This window comes from Onychostruthus taczanowskii, unplaced genomic scaffold, assembly GCF_017590055.1.
Source record: "Onychostruthus taczanowskii isolate IOZ18803 unplaced genomic scaffold, ASM1759005v1 scaffold16, whole genome shotgun sequence".
Classification (NCBI taxonomy): Eukaryota; Metazoa; Chordata; class Aves; order Passeriformes; family Passeridae; genus Onychostruthus; species Onychostruthus taczanowskii.
The window spans coordinates 2,985,524-3,002,231 of NW_024498795.1; the positions used below are offsets into that span (position 1 = coordinate 2,985,524).

Sequence of the window (16,708 nt, forward strand, 5' to 3'; positions counted from 1 at the left end):
AATTTAAATCAATGCCTTAAGAATTTCTGAACAGATCAGATGCAGTGACACTAGCACTGAACATGAGATATATTTTAACTGTAATTATCAACATACTCCTGGTTTAGGTATAGGTGAGTGATATATTCACAGACATTTTGGTTGACAAATATTTAGTATTCCTGGAATATTTTAAGATTACTTTAATCTCTGGAAAAACATCTTCATTACTCAAAAACACATCCATGTTAAAGTGAGCATTGCTATTGCAGAGGAACTTTTTGCCTACAAGAATAATAAATTACATTGTGGAGAAGCAGATATTTCTTAAAGTTATGCTGTTCACATCAGGATTCAATGTGCTGATAGGTAAAGTACTTCCAAGGGGTATCCAATATAGAATCAAAGAATTAATGAGTAATTTGGTTTGGGAGGAACCAATAAGGTCATTGAATCCAATCATGAACGTAGCACTGCTAAATCCACCATTAAACCATGTGCCTCCTGCTTGATCTGTATCTGGCACTATAGATATCTTCAAGGATGATGACTCAACCACTTCCCAGGGCATCCTACTCCAATGCTAGACAACCTTTTCCAAGAAGAACATTTTTCTAATATCTAATCTGAAGTTCCACTGGTGCATTTTAGGCCACTTATCGCTTCTTACTTGGGAAAACAGATCAACCTCTGTTAGGGCACTTGTAGAGAATGATAAGGTCTCCCCTGAGCCTCCTCTTCTCCAGGCTAAACAACCTCAGCTCCCTCAGCCAATCCTTGTCCACCTGGGCACAAGCTGGCTCAGGTTCAGCTGCTGTTGACCAGCAGACCCAGGTCAGGAATGCTGCTGACCTGTTTGCAGGCTCAGCCAGTAGCAGTCAGTCACTTGGATTGACACAGACAAGGATTTACTTTCAGCAGCACCTACATACAGGACTGCCACTGACTACAAGCACAGGCAGCCTACTCCCCTCCTCTTCTGGGAAGGCAGAAGATCACTAATGCAGACAGGTACACACATGCACAACACTCTCCAGGTTCACAAGCACACACACACTCACGGATCCCTTCTGTATCTACTTCTGTTTGCCCAACACCCCTTCCTGTATCCCAAGTACTCTTATCTAATTGACGGGCCCCCAACTCACCAGCCAGTGCACACTTGATGCTTGCTTGAAACTCACACAACTCACATACTAATCCCTCATGCACCCCACATTTGCAAGTCCTCCCAAGCACTTGTCCTGGACCCCAGGATCTTTAGCCATTGTTGAGTCCAATTTAAAGTTTGTCAGTAAAAACATACACAAACCCCATGCACACCAAGTCTGAGGAGGACAGAGAAAATTGTTTCCTGTGCTCCTGAGTGAGTAGCTGGCATCACAGACCCCCATCCCACTCCAGTATCTGGAACCAATTTTCACTTACACATATGCAGGTCACACCAGTAGCTGCTACATAGTCTTTGGAGCACACATGCATATGCAGTGAGAAAGAGTGAGATTATGCAGAAACATGACTAAGAAAAGATTTATTAAGATGTAAGTTGATAGAACAGACTGGTGATCAGGTGCAAGGCTCAGCCAGACAAATGCACTGGCTGGCCTTGTTTGGCACACAACCAGCCCCTTCTATACCCTTTTCTAACTAAACTCTCATTGTTCCTCTCTGCATGTTTTCCATGGGTCCATACATCTCCACAGAGTCCCCATTTCCCCAGATCTGGAGTACCTCTCACTTAAAGTGTTGTCAGTTACAAAGTCCAAATTGATCTAACTGGAATTGTTGTCCTGTATTTTCTGGATAACCCATCAATTATCATTAGGTTTGTTCCTTATCATAGTCTCTGTGTTTGTTTTGTCAGGTCTGTCTCTTGGTTTTGTGTCTGTTTTTTGCTTATTCTCCATTGGTTTATCAATTGTCAAGGCCACTGATCTGGTGGAGAAAACATTCTCACACTTCAGGTGCCTACATCAATTAGTATATTTGACAGGTTAGGTGTTCATCATCCCCTCTCTTTATCACTTGTCTCTTAGGTTTTTGATCCAGTATGTTCTTGTCTATGGCTTCCTCTTTCTTGCATTAACTCCTGTTTCATTGGAAAAGGTCCTTCACCAGATATCCTTAGAAGAGTCAACATTTTCCTACCACATAACCTTAGATATGGTTATTACAGTAAATTTCTCTTAGTCAACAAAACATTATTTTATTTTTCCTGATCAGGTTTTATCTTTCACATTTAAATCAGTTTCTGACTGGGTAATGAAAAGCATGAACAAATCCAAAATTTTACTTGAAATATCTTATCTCAAGACATACTATTATAATGGTACTTCATTATTTATAATAGTATAAGAATATATCTATATATTTTTGTGATTATTTTCTTCCCGGAAGAATATAGGTAAAATTTTCTAATCTTTATATTACTTTAAAATATTTAGTAGATAATTTATAACTTTTTTTATTTCTGTCTTTTTTCAACCATTAGGAAATCCTGAAAAAATTTCAGAAGCAAATGTGTATGTCCAAGTCCTTGATGTTAATGATAATGCACCAGAATTCCCTAAAAATTATGAAACATTTGTTTGTGAAAATGCAGTTTCTGGACAGGTGAGCATGAAGCAGTTAGTCATAATTTTTCTCACTACAATGAAGATTTGGTCTGAGATGTTTAGCATTGATTCTTTCAGTTCTGTGAGTACGGAATGCATTTTTTCCTACTTCCAAAGTTAGTTCTGTTGACATATGAATATTATGAAATTTAAATTTCCTATAGTGATACATATTTTTTCCCCTTTAAAACAAAATCTGTATGTCTTGTTTGAATTTTTTAAAAAAATAATAAAGGTAGAAACTTCTGAAAAAATATAAGACACAAATTTGTTTCATGTTAAGGTCACAGATGAAAAACCTGTGGCCAGTAACTTCAGCAACAACATAAGACCCATTTTAAGCCAGATCCATTGTGTCCTTCAGATAGAAATGTTTTACTGTGAACTGAATTCAAATCCTGATTAGTTCAGTGCAAGTCTGAAAATGTTTAAGAGACAGCTCTCACAATACCTTCCTTAGCTGGCAGCTTAATCTATTGTTATATTTAACATCCTTCCCAGGAGGTTATTTTCCATTTCCTACTTGATATCCACATGAATGGGGTATCATCAGTCAGCTGCCCCAATTCCCAGTTACTCTGCTCTCTTTCCATTTTCCCCTTGCTAAAAAAACCCAAAAAATCCGAAAATTGGGATTCTTTTGGTTTTTTTTTCTTTTTGTTTTGGGTTTTTTTGTTGGTTGGGTTGGGTCTTTTTTAAAGAAAAATATATGAAATAAACAACATCATCGAAAAATACCCAAACAAACAAAAAAAAAGCTATAAAGAGAAAATTCTATATGTTTTTCCACCACTCTAAAACATTAAGCGGATAAAAAAAAGATATCCTTTGGGATATCTGTGATGGTTCTTTTAAAACATTTTGTTATGTTGATTTCTGAGTCAAAGAGTCTCTCTTTTTATGCCATTTTGGTTTATTTTGACCTCAATTACTCTCTGGTTAAATAAAGCTTTTCCTGTTGTTCAAGTGATCTCATTATGGCCTTTTGAATCCCTTTATATGTTTCTCTATCAGCAACTACTTTGTTTATTTGGCATTTGGAAATCTTCCTGCCTGCAAACGCTACCTCTGTTTAGGAGGTGTTTGGAGTAAGCCATTTCTATTGGTCTTTGGGTATCTCATTGACAGACAAAAGTGCAGGCATTAAATCAACTGCAATTCATGCTCCTTGGCTTCAAGACACCATGAATTAAATATGGATGCTTATAACATGGATATTTGTTGATTTATTTCTTAAGGTTTTTAGTATTTCATAGTTGCCTACTGATAAATAATATCTGTGTGCTAACCTATCAATAGCTACTTTTCAATATCAATTACATATATAAAGTATTTTGAGAATCACTGGATAAAACTGTTCTGTAAAGAATAGCAGTGTTAATAATAATAAACTATTTAAGTATAGTACACTGAATAATTCTTCTTTGACATTGCAATATATGAATGATGGTTGAATGTGATACTTTTCTCACCTTACATAAAAGCATAATGTTACTATTTTTTTCATTATTTTCATTGTTACAGGTTTTTGAGAATCACAAGCATCTTTAGTTTAGCCTGTTGAGACTGTGACAGTAATGTTAAATAATTTTCTCATAAACAAGTTATCTTAGGAAAAGCAACAGGAAAATTCTACTGAAGTGCATAATTATAATAGTCAGAGGTTATGATATTTTATTCAGTGTTTAAGATTAAAACAGAATTGTTAGCTAATGTATCTTCTTTGGTGTTAACTTTTTTATTTTTTTCATTTTTATTCACAGAAAAAATATCCTTTTTTTTTCCTCAGCAGGAAAACAAAAGATTCAAACGTGATTTTATAGGTGGCTTGGTTGTCCAATGAGTAAGAAAATTTACATTTCAGAAGAATTAGTTTAAGCAATTAAAGGACTTATTCATGATATTACATACCTTTTTATCTTAACCATACTTCTGCAATCAATTTCAAGGAGCTATGGAATCTGCTTACATGTTAAGTTGAGATTAAAGATTGTTTAGCTACACTATCATACCTGTATATCCTTTTAACTGGAATCACTGTGCTGAGAGATGTTTTTGGAGATTTTCTGCACTTCTGCAATTCACTTCTTACCCTAATCTGAGCTGAGTTGTGTCTCATTTCATGGGACATTCCAAAATATATTTGCATGAATTTACAATGTTTAGGGGAAAAGGAAGGAAAGGCACTGCTGAGGGAAAGATACCACTGAAAAATGAATTGTCTTATTCAATCTAGAATTTCTTGGTCAGCCTGGTTTACTAAAAAAGTAATTTAGAGTGAGGTCACAATTAAGTTATTTTTACATAACCTAAGAGTATGCTGATTTGCGATATGGAATATAAAATACATCATGAGTAAAACGAATTGTCGTCCTAATTATCCAGACTCAGACACAGTTAATAATAAGTTCAGTCTACATGAGAAGGCTTGCTTTCAAGTTTTGGATTTTCTGAAAGACTATGAAAGTTCTTGGTCTGCTTTTATTTACTAAGTGCTGACCTTCAAGGCCCTGTATGGTGTTTTTGTGTGAGTTACAGCTATGTTTAGCTTAGCCTCCAAAAGTCATTCAAACAATAGGATTTGATTTCAGTCTGTAGGACTATAATCCAAATTTGACAATAAAATGGATATAAAGAAGATAGATAGGTGTTTTTGGCATCATACTGAATCCATTCATCATGTTTATTAGACATTTTGAATGGAATTTTCACTATCCATTTAATGTTATCATTTAGTACTATCCTATAATGCAGAAGTCAGCTGTATACTACACCACAACTGAAGTTTTCTTTAAAACATTGAAAAACACTTTCACTCCACTGCCACTATTCTATAAATTGTTTTCCAAATAAATCAAACATGAAAGTTGCCCTGTTAAATAGTCTTCTATCCCACTACAGCTTTAGTTACTATAAGATAAAATAGAACATTAATAAGGCATTCAAGCCTGTGATTTCCTTTTGAATAGACTTTTTGACTTTATAATTGTGTGTAAACACAGTAAATTATGACCAAAATGTTCTATTAATTTTTTATATGTATCATTTTTGGGTGTGTACAGTAAGTATAAGACTTTGAACTTCAAAGGAAATATTCTTTACAAATAGTCAAAACATCAAGATGACCAAATCCACACCAAAGGTAACACTAAAGACATCTCATCAGGAATGGATCTCAAAAAAGCTTAATTCCCAAGATATTAATAAATTAACTCATATGGAAGATGCACCTTGAAAGTTTGATGTAGGCTGCATCAAAATCCTTATATGTAAGCAAGCTGACCATCCATAATGTACCTATCATGGTAATTTCAGCCCTTATGTGAATATTGATCTTTCTTCCTGTCAGAGAGGAAGCTGATTTCAGCTGAAGATAAAAGACACTGAACTACCTATATTCTGAATTAATCTGTTGTCTCTAATGCATATTTATTCTGGTAATTCTGAGTTCCTTTAATTTGGGGATCACATATGAAGTGTTTTTGATATTATAACTTGCTTAACAATTTTTATTAGATTCAGAGAATTGATTGAGTATACAGGAACTTTGAGTCAGAGATAAGAAAAAACCCAAATTTATTTATTCAGTACTTGGCACATAATAAAATAATAATCAGTTACAATGTAAGTGAAAAGTACTCATTTGCTATTACTTCTGTAGATAATAAAATGTTGACAGAAGAAAAGGGAGGAAATCTTTATACAAATTCTATGAGCATATGATTAATCTTAAAAATTAGTAGTTTGCTAAAACAGATCCTTTCTAGCAAATCATAATGCAAAATTATTTTTCCTAGCAGAGAAATGAACGCGAGAGGTAAGATACTGTTTAATTTCATATTGCATTTTTCTTCAAAATTTACAAAAAGCATCTGAACAGTAATGATAAGAAAATAAAAAGTTAAAAAACCCCTCAACAATTGATGCATCCTTTAGAATGTAAAAACATGATGAAGCTGTGAAAGCAATGTATAATACAACAGATTCTCACACTGAGCTATACCTGCAGATGCGCTGAGTGCAATATGTGATGTTTTGAAACAGTGACCCGTGGAAAATTCCTTTTTCTGTTTTATGTGGACCATGATTCCACAACATTATCTCTTAGCAGAATGGCACAGGTGGGAGAAGTTTATTAGCATATGTGAGCAAACATAAAAAAGCACCTCAGTGTCATGGCATGAGCTTTGTAATTGTTAATCCTTTGCAGATAGGTACACAATTTTATTTTTAGTTGAACAGAAACATTTACATTAGACCCAGATAAACCAATTGAATACTGTGCCAATTTGCTTTTCAAAACAGAAGCAGTCAACAGGAGAACCTGAGCCTTGAGGTAAAAGGTCTACCTGGAACATGCAGTGCTGACTATAGTAATCAACACTTTAATCTTTTATCTGCTCTAAACTCTGATAATCAGTAAATATTATGACACTGAGAAAAAAATCTTACTGATTATAAGACTTCTGCCAATTTGAACAAAATCAGCTCTGTACTCCCCAAAATTGGGTGATTAGGTCTCTTATATCCTATGATCCACAGCAGAACTCCTACTGAAGGATGTTTTGTGGAAAACAAAACAAAGTAACTGAAGTGAAAAAGAGGTGGCAAATGTTTCTACCTCCCTCCATTTCTCTAATGGGATTGGTAAGACTAGCTCAAGGACTCAAAATTCTACACTCAGAGTTCTCTAGCACTAAGAGTACTATTGGTGTTCAGATGGACAATTTATGCCTTAAGTTTAGCTTGGCTGAAAGCCAACAGAAGCAAAAGGACTGCAACAAAGAATCTTTGACCTTTTCTTTTGCACCTCTCCTTAATTCCAATTCAGTAAGACCATTTGGAGTTGAGGAAATAACTTTCCAATTAAGTTTTATCAAGATTACATGGCAGTCAACTATCCCATAATGCACAGTTATTGTTGTTTTTTATTTACAAGATGAATAAATACAATCAAATATAATAATTTATTTACAAGATGCTATTCCAACAACCTGGGCTGGCATGTGTATAAGGAATTTCTTCCTTTTTCAGTTGGCCAGGGTGGGAATTTTTGTTCAGATGATAGATCACTCACAACTGACTTACCATGCCTGGTATTCTTCTGTTGTTGACATCTACAGTTACCACAAGTCCTCACAGGAATTTTGGTCTGGTGTTCAGATTCCAAACCTTCACCTCCATTTAGGCCTGAAATGATCATCTTCCTGTTTCCCATCTATGCTTGTTGTGGTTTATCTTATGGAAACTTTCTTCTCTGCTAGCACATTGAGATATTTCACTGCATTCTTTAACTCCTCGAAAGTCATCATAAATTGAAATCAGTTTTTCAAAAGAATCAATTAATTTATTAATTAATAAATTAATTAATCTCTGTCTTAAAGAAATACCCATTTTTAAATGAACTGCTGCATCTTTAAAGTTTCTATATTAATGAGACTTGAAGTAAGAATTTTTAAAGCAATGAAATTTCAGCCACACCAACACAACCATTGACATAACCTTGCAAAAGCAACAAATCATCCTCTATATTTCCTTTGTTTATACACTAAAATGTAGGAAGTGTGTAAGCCTCAACATACAAGCAGTAATTGCAGTTTTTGAGAATGTGATTCCAGTTCCCCTGGTAAAAGGCTACAATCTCCTAGGTTAGATGTACAAAAACGTAGGAAATCGGAAAAAAAGAAGGGATTTCCTTCACTCTAGGTGATTTTTCCTTCTGAGTCAGTAAAATCAGAGGTACTTATTGCTCTCTGCATATTTTGTAGACTAATGTGGGCTTTGTTGAACCTTAGTAGATGTGCTACAGCAAGAAGTAAACAATAAAGACTTGTCCTGTCCTTACTTTCCAAATTTTCCCCTGCTGCTAAGGTGAATCCTTGAAGGCATATATATATATATATATATATATATATATATATATATACATATATATATATATATATATATATATATATATATATATATATATATATATATATATATATATATATATATATATATATATACATACTTATCTATATATATATATCTAGAACAGCCATAAGAATCTTAGGTTTGTGCAGGACAACACAGATCAAAGCAAGGGAAGCTGGTTTGGGTTTGTCTTTTTTCAGTTAGCCACATTCTCCTTAGAATTTTATTGATTGAATCAGATATAGATAAAACGTACAGAGCCAAATACATTCTGTATGTAAAATATGGAAGTCAATAATGAAATAGCAAAACAATATCTAATTCACAACTGCTGTAGTTTTATGATTTTCACACATTATAAACTCCTAAAAATATGTTTGCAAAAGACATTGGTAATACCTGCTTGAATAAAAATAACTTTTTTTTTTTTTTTAGTATGCATGTATGTAAGTTTTTTCTACCAAATAAATGAACTAAAACCAAAACAGAACAAAATAAAACACACTAAATGCGGTCAAGATGTCTTTGCAGATCACTATATTATTCTGCATATTTAGCATATCTTAATAGACCCTGAATTTTAAGGACAGGCTTACATTCATACCAAGATTTATCCTCATCTGTGACATGTAACCAGCAAATTTTCGATAAAAACCAGTATGGTCTCTTTTAGTTTTTTTGAGGTAGATGGCAAAATATTATAAAATGTGTCCTTCTTCACAATTTAGACTGTATATATAACTTCCTATCCTATTTCTGTTCACATTGAGCATATTCTTGGGCATTACATTTCCTTATAAAAATGACGTCTGTGTAGTCAAGGAAGTGTTAGCTGTCAGTTTATCCTCACTGATTTCTTGACCTGCATTTTTATACCTGTATTTGCATCACCTCAGCTATTTTGTTAGTTCTGATGAAAGGAAAAAATATCCCTCGAGAATCTCTCTCCTTTGTACACCATGACATCACTGAAAAGTTATTCTTCTCTTCAATGGCAATAAAAAAATCCCACAAACTAAAAAACTCAAGGGTCCTCATATTTCCATAGAGAGAAAAATATAGATTTAAAATAAATTTCACATATAAAGAGGGAAGAGTGTTGACAATACAAGGCTTTTGGTGTGTTAGCCACATTTTGCACTCTGCTGTGATGGCTTCATCAAACTTGGCTTGCTTGAACAGAAAAAGAATGTGTGATGAAATTCTAGATCTTTGAAAAAGGATCTGACCAGAAAAGAGTTGTCAAAGGCACAGATGGAAAGCAGCAGTAATGACTTTCACTGCTCGTATCATTCAGGTGATGCATGGTTTGAGAAAAGTTGAGGATTCAAGTTCTGGCGTACAAATACATACAAAGCATGAGATAACTGATAAAATAGAGCCGAAGTTCAAATTTGACCCTCTCTTTTCTGAAAATTGGTGGACTTCCAGCAGTTTATTTTCCTCCTGATCAGCAAGGATGTTCACTAATATAGCTGATAATTAAATATTCACTGATAAATATAAGAAATATAAACTTTTTAAGCAGAAATACTGCTAATTAAGTTAACTATGTGATTGCTTATTTACAGAGATGAAAAAACATTATTTTAAGCACCGTTAATTTTTATCTTGCAATAACTGTCTGGTTTGACATATTTCTAAATGAAGGCTATTTTGTTTTCTTGAGAAAAAGCAGCCAAAAATTTCCATAATCAATCTGTTATAATATCCAGAATCAGCAATTCAGCAAGTGAACTTGTCAAAGTATGTCACTTACTGGAGCTACAATATACCAGTTGAATGATGTCAATGTGTTTGTGGACTCAAAATGAATGGGTTTTGCATAGAAAGGTTTCTTGAAATGTAGAATCACGTGCTGTTCACCTTGGATTAAAAAAATCCATTTTTTTTTTTTTTTTAATGGAGACGTCATTTGTTCCTGGTCCTTTGATCTGGAAAAAATTTTACATTTTCTCAAGATTTTAATGTCTGCCTGTCTCAAATGGATGAAAACTTAAAACAGAGTACTTGCAGAATATAAGTCTCAATAAGCCTATTTGGGTATTTGGGGAATATTTGCATATTATGCACTCAATGCAGATTCACAGATCACATCTTCAACATCAGTAGTTTAATTTTAACATACCTATTATATCCTTTTTATTGTTTTAAAGGACAAGGAAGTTTTTTTACTCTTAAACAATTCTGTTCTCTTATTTTTCCAGCTAATTCAAAGTGTCAGTGCAGTGGATCAAGATGACTCAGCAGAAGGTCACCATTTTTATTTCTCATTGGCTCAGGAGGATGGAAACAGCTCACATTTTACTCTCAAAGACAATCAAGGTAGTGTCAGTCCTGCAGCTTTTTAAGACCTACCTGATGGAAGATGCATGCTTCCAACAGGTTCTTAATTTCTCAAAATTTTCCATTTAAATAGAAATTTTTGTTACAAAAATTAGACATGCCCTGAGGTCCATTTCAATACAATAATTCAATAATATCAAAGAGTTTATTTTCCTTTTCGAGTGGATAATATTAACAGCAAAAAACAGTTTTATTTCAGGGTAAGAAAAAACAGCTGAAATGAAAAATACACTGATATTTCTTATAATATGGTGATCAAGTCCAACTTTCTTGTTAAAATTATTTGCCTGAGAAATACGATCACTAGAAAGAGAAGATTGATATAAGTATAGGTTTGTTATTTCATTAATTCAGCATGACCAACATCATAAAAACAGATAACTAAGAATGGAATCTTATTTTATAATATATAATATTAAGCTAAACCAGACTGAGATGAAAACACAGGTGTGATATCTGATGAAATTTCAAGGAGGTGACCATTTAGAGTCAGTCTGCTGAGATTACAGCAGATTGTCAGACTAAGCTAAAGTACGCATCGTTCTTATTGACCACACTAATTATTTGAATGTTCTGGCTAAGGAAGCAAATCAATGGAAATAAGTTTTAGGAAACTCCAAATACATTATATAGCAAAGTACTTCTCAATTATCTTTAAAGTTAGTCAATATATCATAAAGAATTTCAATTCCCATCTTCATCTCTCATTCCCTTCCAGGAAGAGATAAGTCTTTATATTAAGGTCAAATTGTGCACAAGTCATGAGCCTTTCCCGTCTTTCTTCTTTCTGCCCAAAACCCAAGCAGACCCTCACACAAAGCAATCCATTCAGTCCCATTCAGTTGATAGCTACTAACTGGGAAAACAAAACTTTTTGAAATATGATGCAATCAGATTTCAACCTGCCCCTTTCTGCTACATTCAACAGAAATGGCTGGTTGAATTGTGATAGCCCTAAGGAAGAGAAAAAGAGACTGCAGATCTCTAGTATTTTATCTCAGATTTACTTTCTGAACTATGATAGAAACCTAGAACAACTTATATGTGAGGGAGTTAACTTCAATAGACTGTTTGTATAGAGATGCTGTGCAAATAATGGTAGAAACCTTTTCTTCCCCCTACTTCTACTTATACACACATGCAGTCTTTCACTCTGCCATGTGAAAAAATTCTGACATGGAAATATTTCCAGATTCTTTTTTCTTCTTTTCATTATGCATGTATGTAGACAGGACTATTTTGTTTTGCAGCAATCTAAGTTACTTACTCTAATTGATACACAGCAGGACCTGAATTTAAGCTGTTTACTGTATTTCTTACAGAACAGATTTCTAAGCACTAATACTTAAATACAAAGAAAAGTGAGAGCATTAAAACTTTTTCCTATTTTAGGTTGTAGAAGTCCAGCTAGCTACAGTTTTCATGCCAGGGAAAGTAATAAAAGACCATTTTAGTGGACTTTTTCCTGCTTTTTCTTCTTCCCCTTGCCACCTGTTCTCACTATGTGCTGCTAGAAACACTTTTTAACCTTTTTGATTGACAAACTGTCTGTATTTTATCTGTGAACTTCTGGCTTGGTAGCAGCTGGATACATGGAACCATTTTAAGAACCAATTAATTTGTCTGAGCAGATGCCAGGAACTGAAAATATGTAAATTTATTTAGCTCTGTACATTAAGACCAGAGCTCTCAGTCAAATTTTACTATTGCCCCTGGAGTACATATATCAAAATTAAATACAATTTATTCACAATTGACAAAATATGCAGCAAATATCAGTGCCTGCTTTTATGTTTTTAACTTTTGTTAATATGTAGCTTTGCAGAGTACAATTGCTTTTAAATAGGTCAGATTGCACTAAATATTATTGTTGTTGTTACAAGATACATAAATGCATATTATCATAGTAATTTATCTTCTAGATAACACAGCTGGAATTTTCACTGGAAAAAGTGGCTTCAGCAGGCAAGAGCAGTTTTTTTTCTACTTGCCAATCTTAATTCAGGATAATGGAACCCCACCGCTGACGAGCACAAATACTCTCACTGTCACTGTCTGCGACTGTGACACTGAAGTTAACACCCTCTACTGCCGATACGGAGCTTTCATGTATTCCTTGGGTCTCAGCACAGAGGCTTTGGTTGCTGTTTTGGCTTGCATATTAATATTCCTAGGTAAGTACAAGTAAGAAAAATGACTTTGCTTCCTTTTACGGAGGGGTTGGTTAAGTAACAAAGATGGACCCTTGACTTGAAGACTGGAAGTACTGGGCCACTGGGAAAAATTGAAATAAGGCAAATGTTTCATTTCTTTCCTGTTTTCTTAACTATAATTTCTCCCTTCCTTTCCCCAGTTTTCAGTAAAATTTGAATTCTAACATAATTTGCTAAAAGTTGGATGTAGTTGAGTCATGGTCCTCTTTACTTTCCTGGCATTGCAATAACAAAGATTTCACAGCCCAAAGTCTGTATTGATCCCAGGTAAAGCTGAAGACAGCATTACACAAGAAAATTTGCTAGTGTAGGAATATATTAAAAGAAGTAGCACCTTACTCATTCTGCCTTAGGAATGGCAAATGTAGAACTGAGATCAATTATAAATAATAAAAGAAAAAGTCAGAAAGTTCCAGACACAGGCAGATTCTTTGCCAATTAAGGTTACATCTCTAGACAGCATTTTCTCCAAATGTTGGACGTCTCCTTTTTCCTCTCAGGAGACACTAGCTTAACCTCCAATACATTTGGAAATGTGTGGATGTGAAAACTGGGATTGAGAGTGGTTCAAATGCACAGGAGTTTTTCTAGTACCCCTGTAAAGGGTTGTGCACAGCTGGCAAACAGCACTCAAAACCAAACCAACAACTCAAGGCTGGCTGTTCTTGACATCAGCCATTTCTTGACTCCATAGAAAAGCCCAGGGATGCGCTACTTTTCCTACATCCATGCCCTGGTTTCCAATTGAGTATATGGGAACATCAAATGAATTTGTTTTTTCTAGGCTTGCCTGCACTTCCCGAGTTTTCTTATTTAAATCTGAGCTTACATATCTGCCTCATATATTTTAGTCAGTTTAAGCTTACAGGTCAGTGTACATTTCAAGTTTTGATTGGTAATTGCATGGTATCTGAATAAGTTCATTTTGTGTTATTGACTTCAGAGACTAAGGATCGGGAAAACTGTATCACTGCATTATCCAGGCCATCAGGGGAATTATTAATCAATGATTCTTGGGTTCTTGCAGAAAGGTTCTCTCTCCAGGTAATATAAACCCATGGCATCTACCAGGCCTATTCATATCACAAAAGTCAAAACAGGGGTATAGATAAATATACTAGTCGAAAAGAAGAGAAAACTTAATCTACTACACTCTTTACAAACACACATATTTTAAATTCCTTAATTCTTTGAATATATTTTTGTAATTTTTTAAATTAAATAATGAAATGCTCTATATCTATTAAGTTTACCGTTTATCTCTGAAAACTAATTTTCAAGTAGGAAATATAACTTGAGAAGAGTTCACTAGGCCAAGCATTTGGAAAACCCCTGTTTTGTGAATACATAGTAGAAATTATTGTTTTCAGTGCTTTCAAGCCTTGTGTTGGTATCTCCGTAGCAAATAGAATGGTTTATTGTAATAGGTAGAAAAAAAAAACTATTTCAGATTCTTCGTATGCTTAAACAAAATGCCGTAATTCTTGGTAGTTGTATCATTTTATGTGCTGAGTAAAAAACTAAAGTCCACAAATTACTTATTAAGCAGAACTGCAGCAAGATATAGTTAAAACAGAAAGAATTAATCTCTCTGAAAGTCATAGAGTATTTAAAAGGGATGGTTCAGTTAAAATGAAATTATGTGGGATTAAAAATTAATGCTTTAAAAGAAAATTTAAGAAACTTTTCATATACAGAAAAATAAGACCATCTGATACACAGGCCTTGACAGTAAAATGACATAGAACTTAGTGAGTCTTAAAATTTGAAACCAGCACAACAGAAATAGTTTAATACCATTCTGCATAGTCTGTGGAACTGAATAATTCAACCAGATGAGGAGGATATCTTGCTCATTGTTTCATTTTTCATTTGGTCCGGAAGGGTCTTTTATCAGAGAGACTGATAAAGTTTAAGAATTTAAATTCTGTATGTGAAATGGATATATTATGTGATAAAATAGCACTTTCAAAAAGCATAACCTGTGTTTCCATCAGTTTCAAATTTGCATCTACCAAAAGAACTGCTCCATTTAATTCACCTTTTTTATAAGTCCCTTTGTAGCCATTTTCCAACACACCCGTTGCTCATCTCAAAACCATAAAACACATAAAAATTACAGCTCTATAAATTTGTTAAGATATCTTCACTTTTCCACAGCCTTGATACTAGGATAAGAAACGATTCTTTTCATCTTTCCAAGCACATTCATAGTCTCTAGTTCTGCTTAATTTTTCTCTTGTCCCTTCTCTTTTCTTTTTATTTTGTCAGTGTTCTTTTTGGCAATTGTAGCCATAAGGCAGCAGCAGCAGAAGAAGCCTCCCTTTTCAGAGAAGATGGAAGAATTCAGAGAGAACATTGTCAGTTATAATGATGAAGGGGGCGGTGAGGAGGACACAGAAGCCTTTGATATTTCAGCGCTGAGGACGCGCACTGTCATGAGAACGCACAAACCTCGGAAGAAGGTGGCCTCCGAAATCCAGAGCCTCTACAGACAGTCTCTGCAGGTTGGCCCAGACAGTGCAATCTTCAGGCAATTCATTTCAGAAAAGCTCGAAGAAGCAAATACAGATCCTAGCGTTCCTCCCTATGACTCACTTCAGACCTATGCGTTTGAGGGGACTGGCTCCTTGGCAGGATCCCTCAGCTCATTGGGTTCAAACACTTCAGACATGGATCAGAGCTATGACTACCTTGTGGACTGGGGACCTCACTTTAAGCAGCTTGCAGGCATGTATGCTTCACAAAGAACTGTGGGGGATTAGGCACTTTTTGAATTGTTCTTTTGTTTTCCTAAGTCTCAGCAACCAAACACAACTGTGGATTTTTAAAAAGGAAGTCATCCAGCATTAAACAGGAGAAATAAGAGCCCAAAGGTTTTAATATGGAAAGTTTTGGATGTGGAAACCTCTTGAAAGGAAAAAACACACCAGAGGTGTTACCACATGAAGGGATGGACGTTATAGTTTGAAAACCTTGTGGTAATTTAAGTGCTTAAATGCAAACCTTGCTGCTTTGGATATCTAGATCCTCTTCTGGATACTGAAAATCTGGATCTTGCTAGTATAAAAGGAGGAGTAGAAGCCATAAATGGATGTTGTAAAAATTCTGTCATCCATAAGCTTTAAACAATTTCCAAAGCTGACAGACTTATGCTGTTGTGGTTGAATATATACATTAACCAAAGTTAAACATGCATATTTGTATAATGCTTCATTATATAAATATAATTCTGTGAAAAAATAGACCTAGATATTCTAATACCATTGTCAGAAGTGCTTACAAGATCATCTATTTATTGTTCTTAGAATGATAAAACTAAAACAAATATCTTTTCCTATCAGAAAAATTAAAGCACATTACAACATCAGCAAGTATTTGCTGCCATTTTAGTTTTTAATGAAGCTATTGGAATATGTGTAAACCAATATTTAATTTAGCAAATAAGATAGGAAAAAGAATCAATATTTAACTTAAATACTGCAATTGACCACATTATATATTACTGCACTTAGGACAAAATGCTGTCCAAATACAGGCGTTTTTTCCTTTTATTAAGAGTTTAAAGAATGACTGATTTACCAGCACAGATTTATTTTTTTATTATGGAATATAAAATTAGCTGCAGTAGTCAGTTTT

At 34.3% G+C, this 16,708-nt stretch overlaps 1 protein-coding gene across 3 annotated transcripts in view; it reads left to right on the forward strand.

The window, feature by feature from the left end:
* CDH19 (cadherin 19) overlaps positions 1-16,267 on the forward strand; it is a 64,023-nt gene extending 47,756 nt beyond the window's left edge. For 2 of the 3 annotated variants that reach the window (XM_041399279.1, XM_041399281.1), the window contains 4 exons: positions 2,471-2,592; positions 10,718-10,835; positions 12,764-13,030; positions 15,341-16,267. In XM_041399279.1, the coding sequence (XP_041255213.1) occupies positions 2,471-2,592; positions 10,718-10,835; positions 12,764-13,030; positions 15,341-15,834 (1,001 nt within the window). In that variant the 3' untranslated portion in view covers positions 15,835-16,267. The remainder of the gene's footprint in view (positions 1-2,470; positions 2,593-10,717; positions 10,836-12,763; positions 13,031-15,340) is intronic. The other variant, XM_041399280.1, reaches the window with a different exon arrangement.
* The last annotated feature ends 441 nt before the right edge of the window (positions 16,268-16,708 follow it).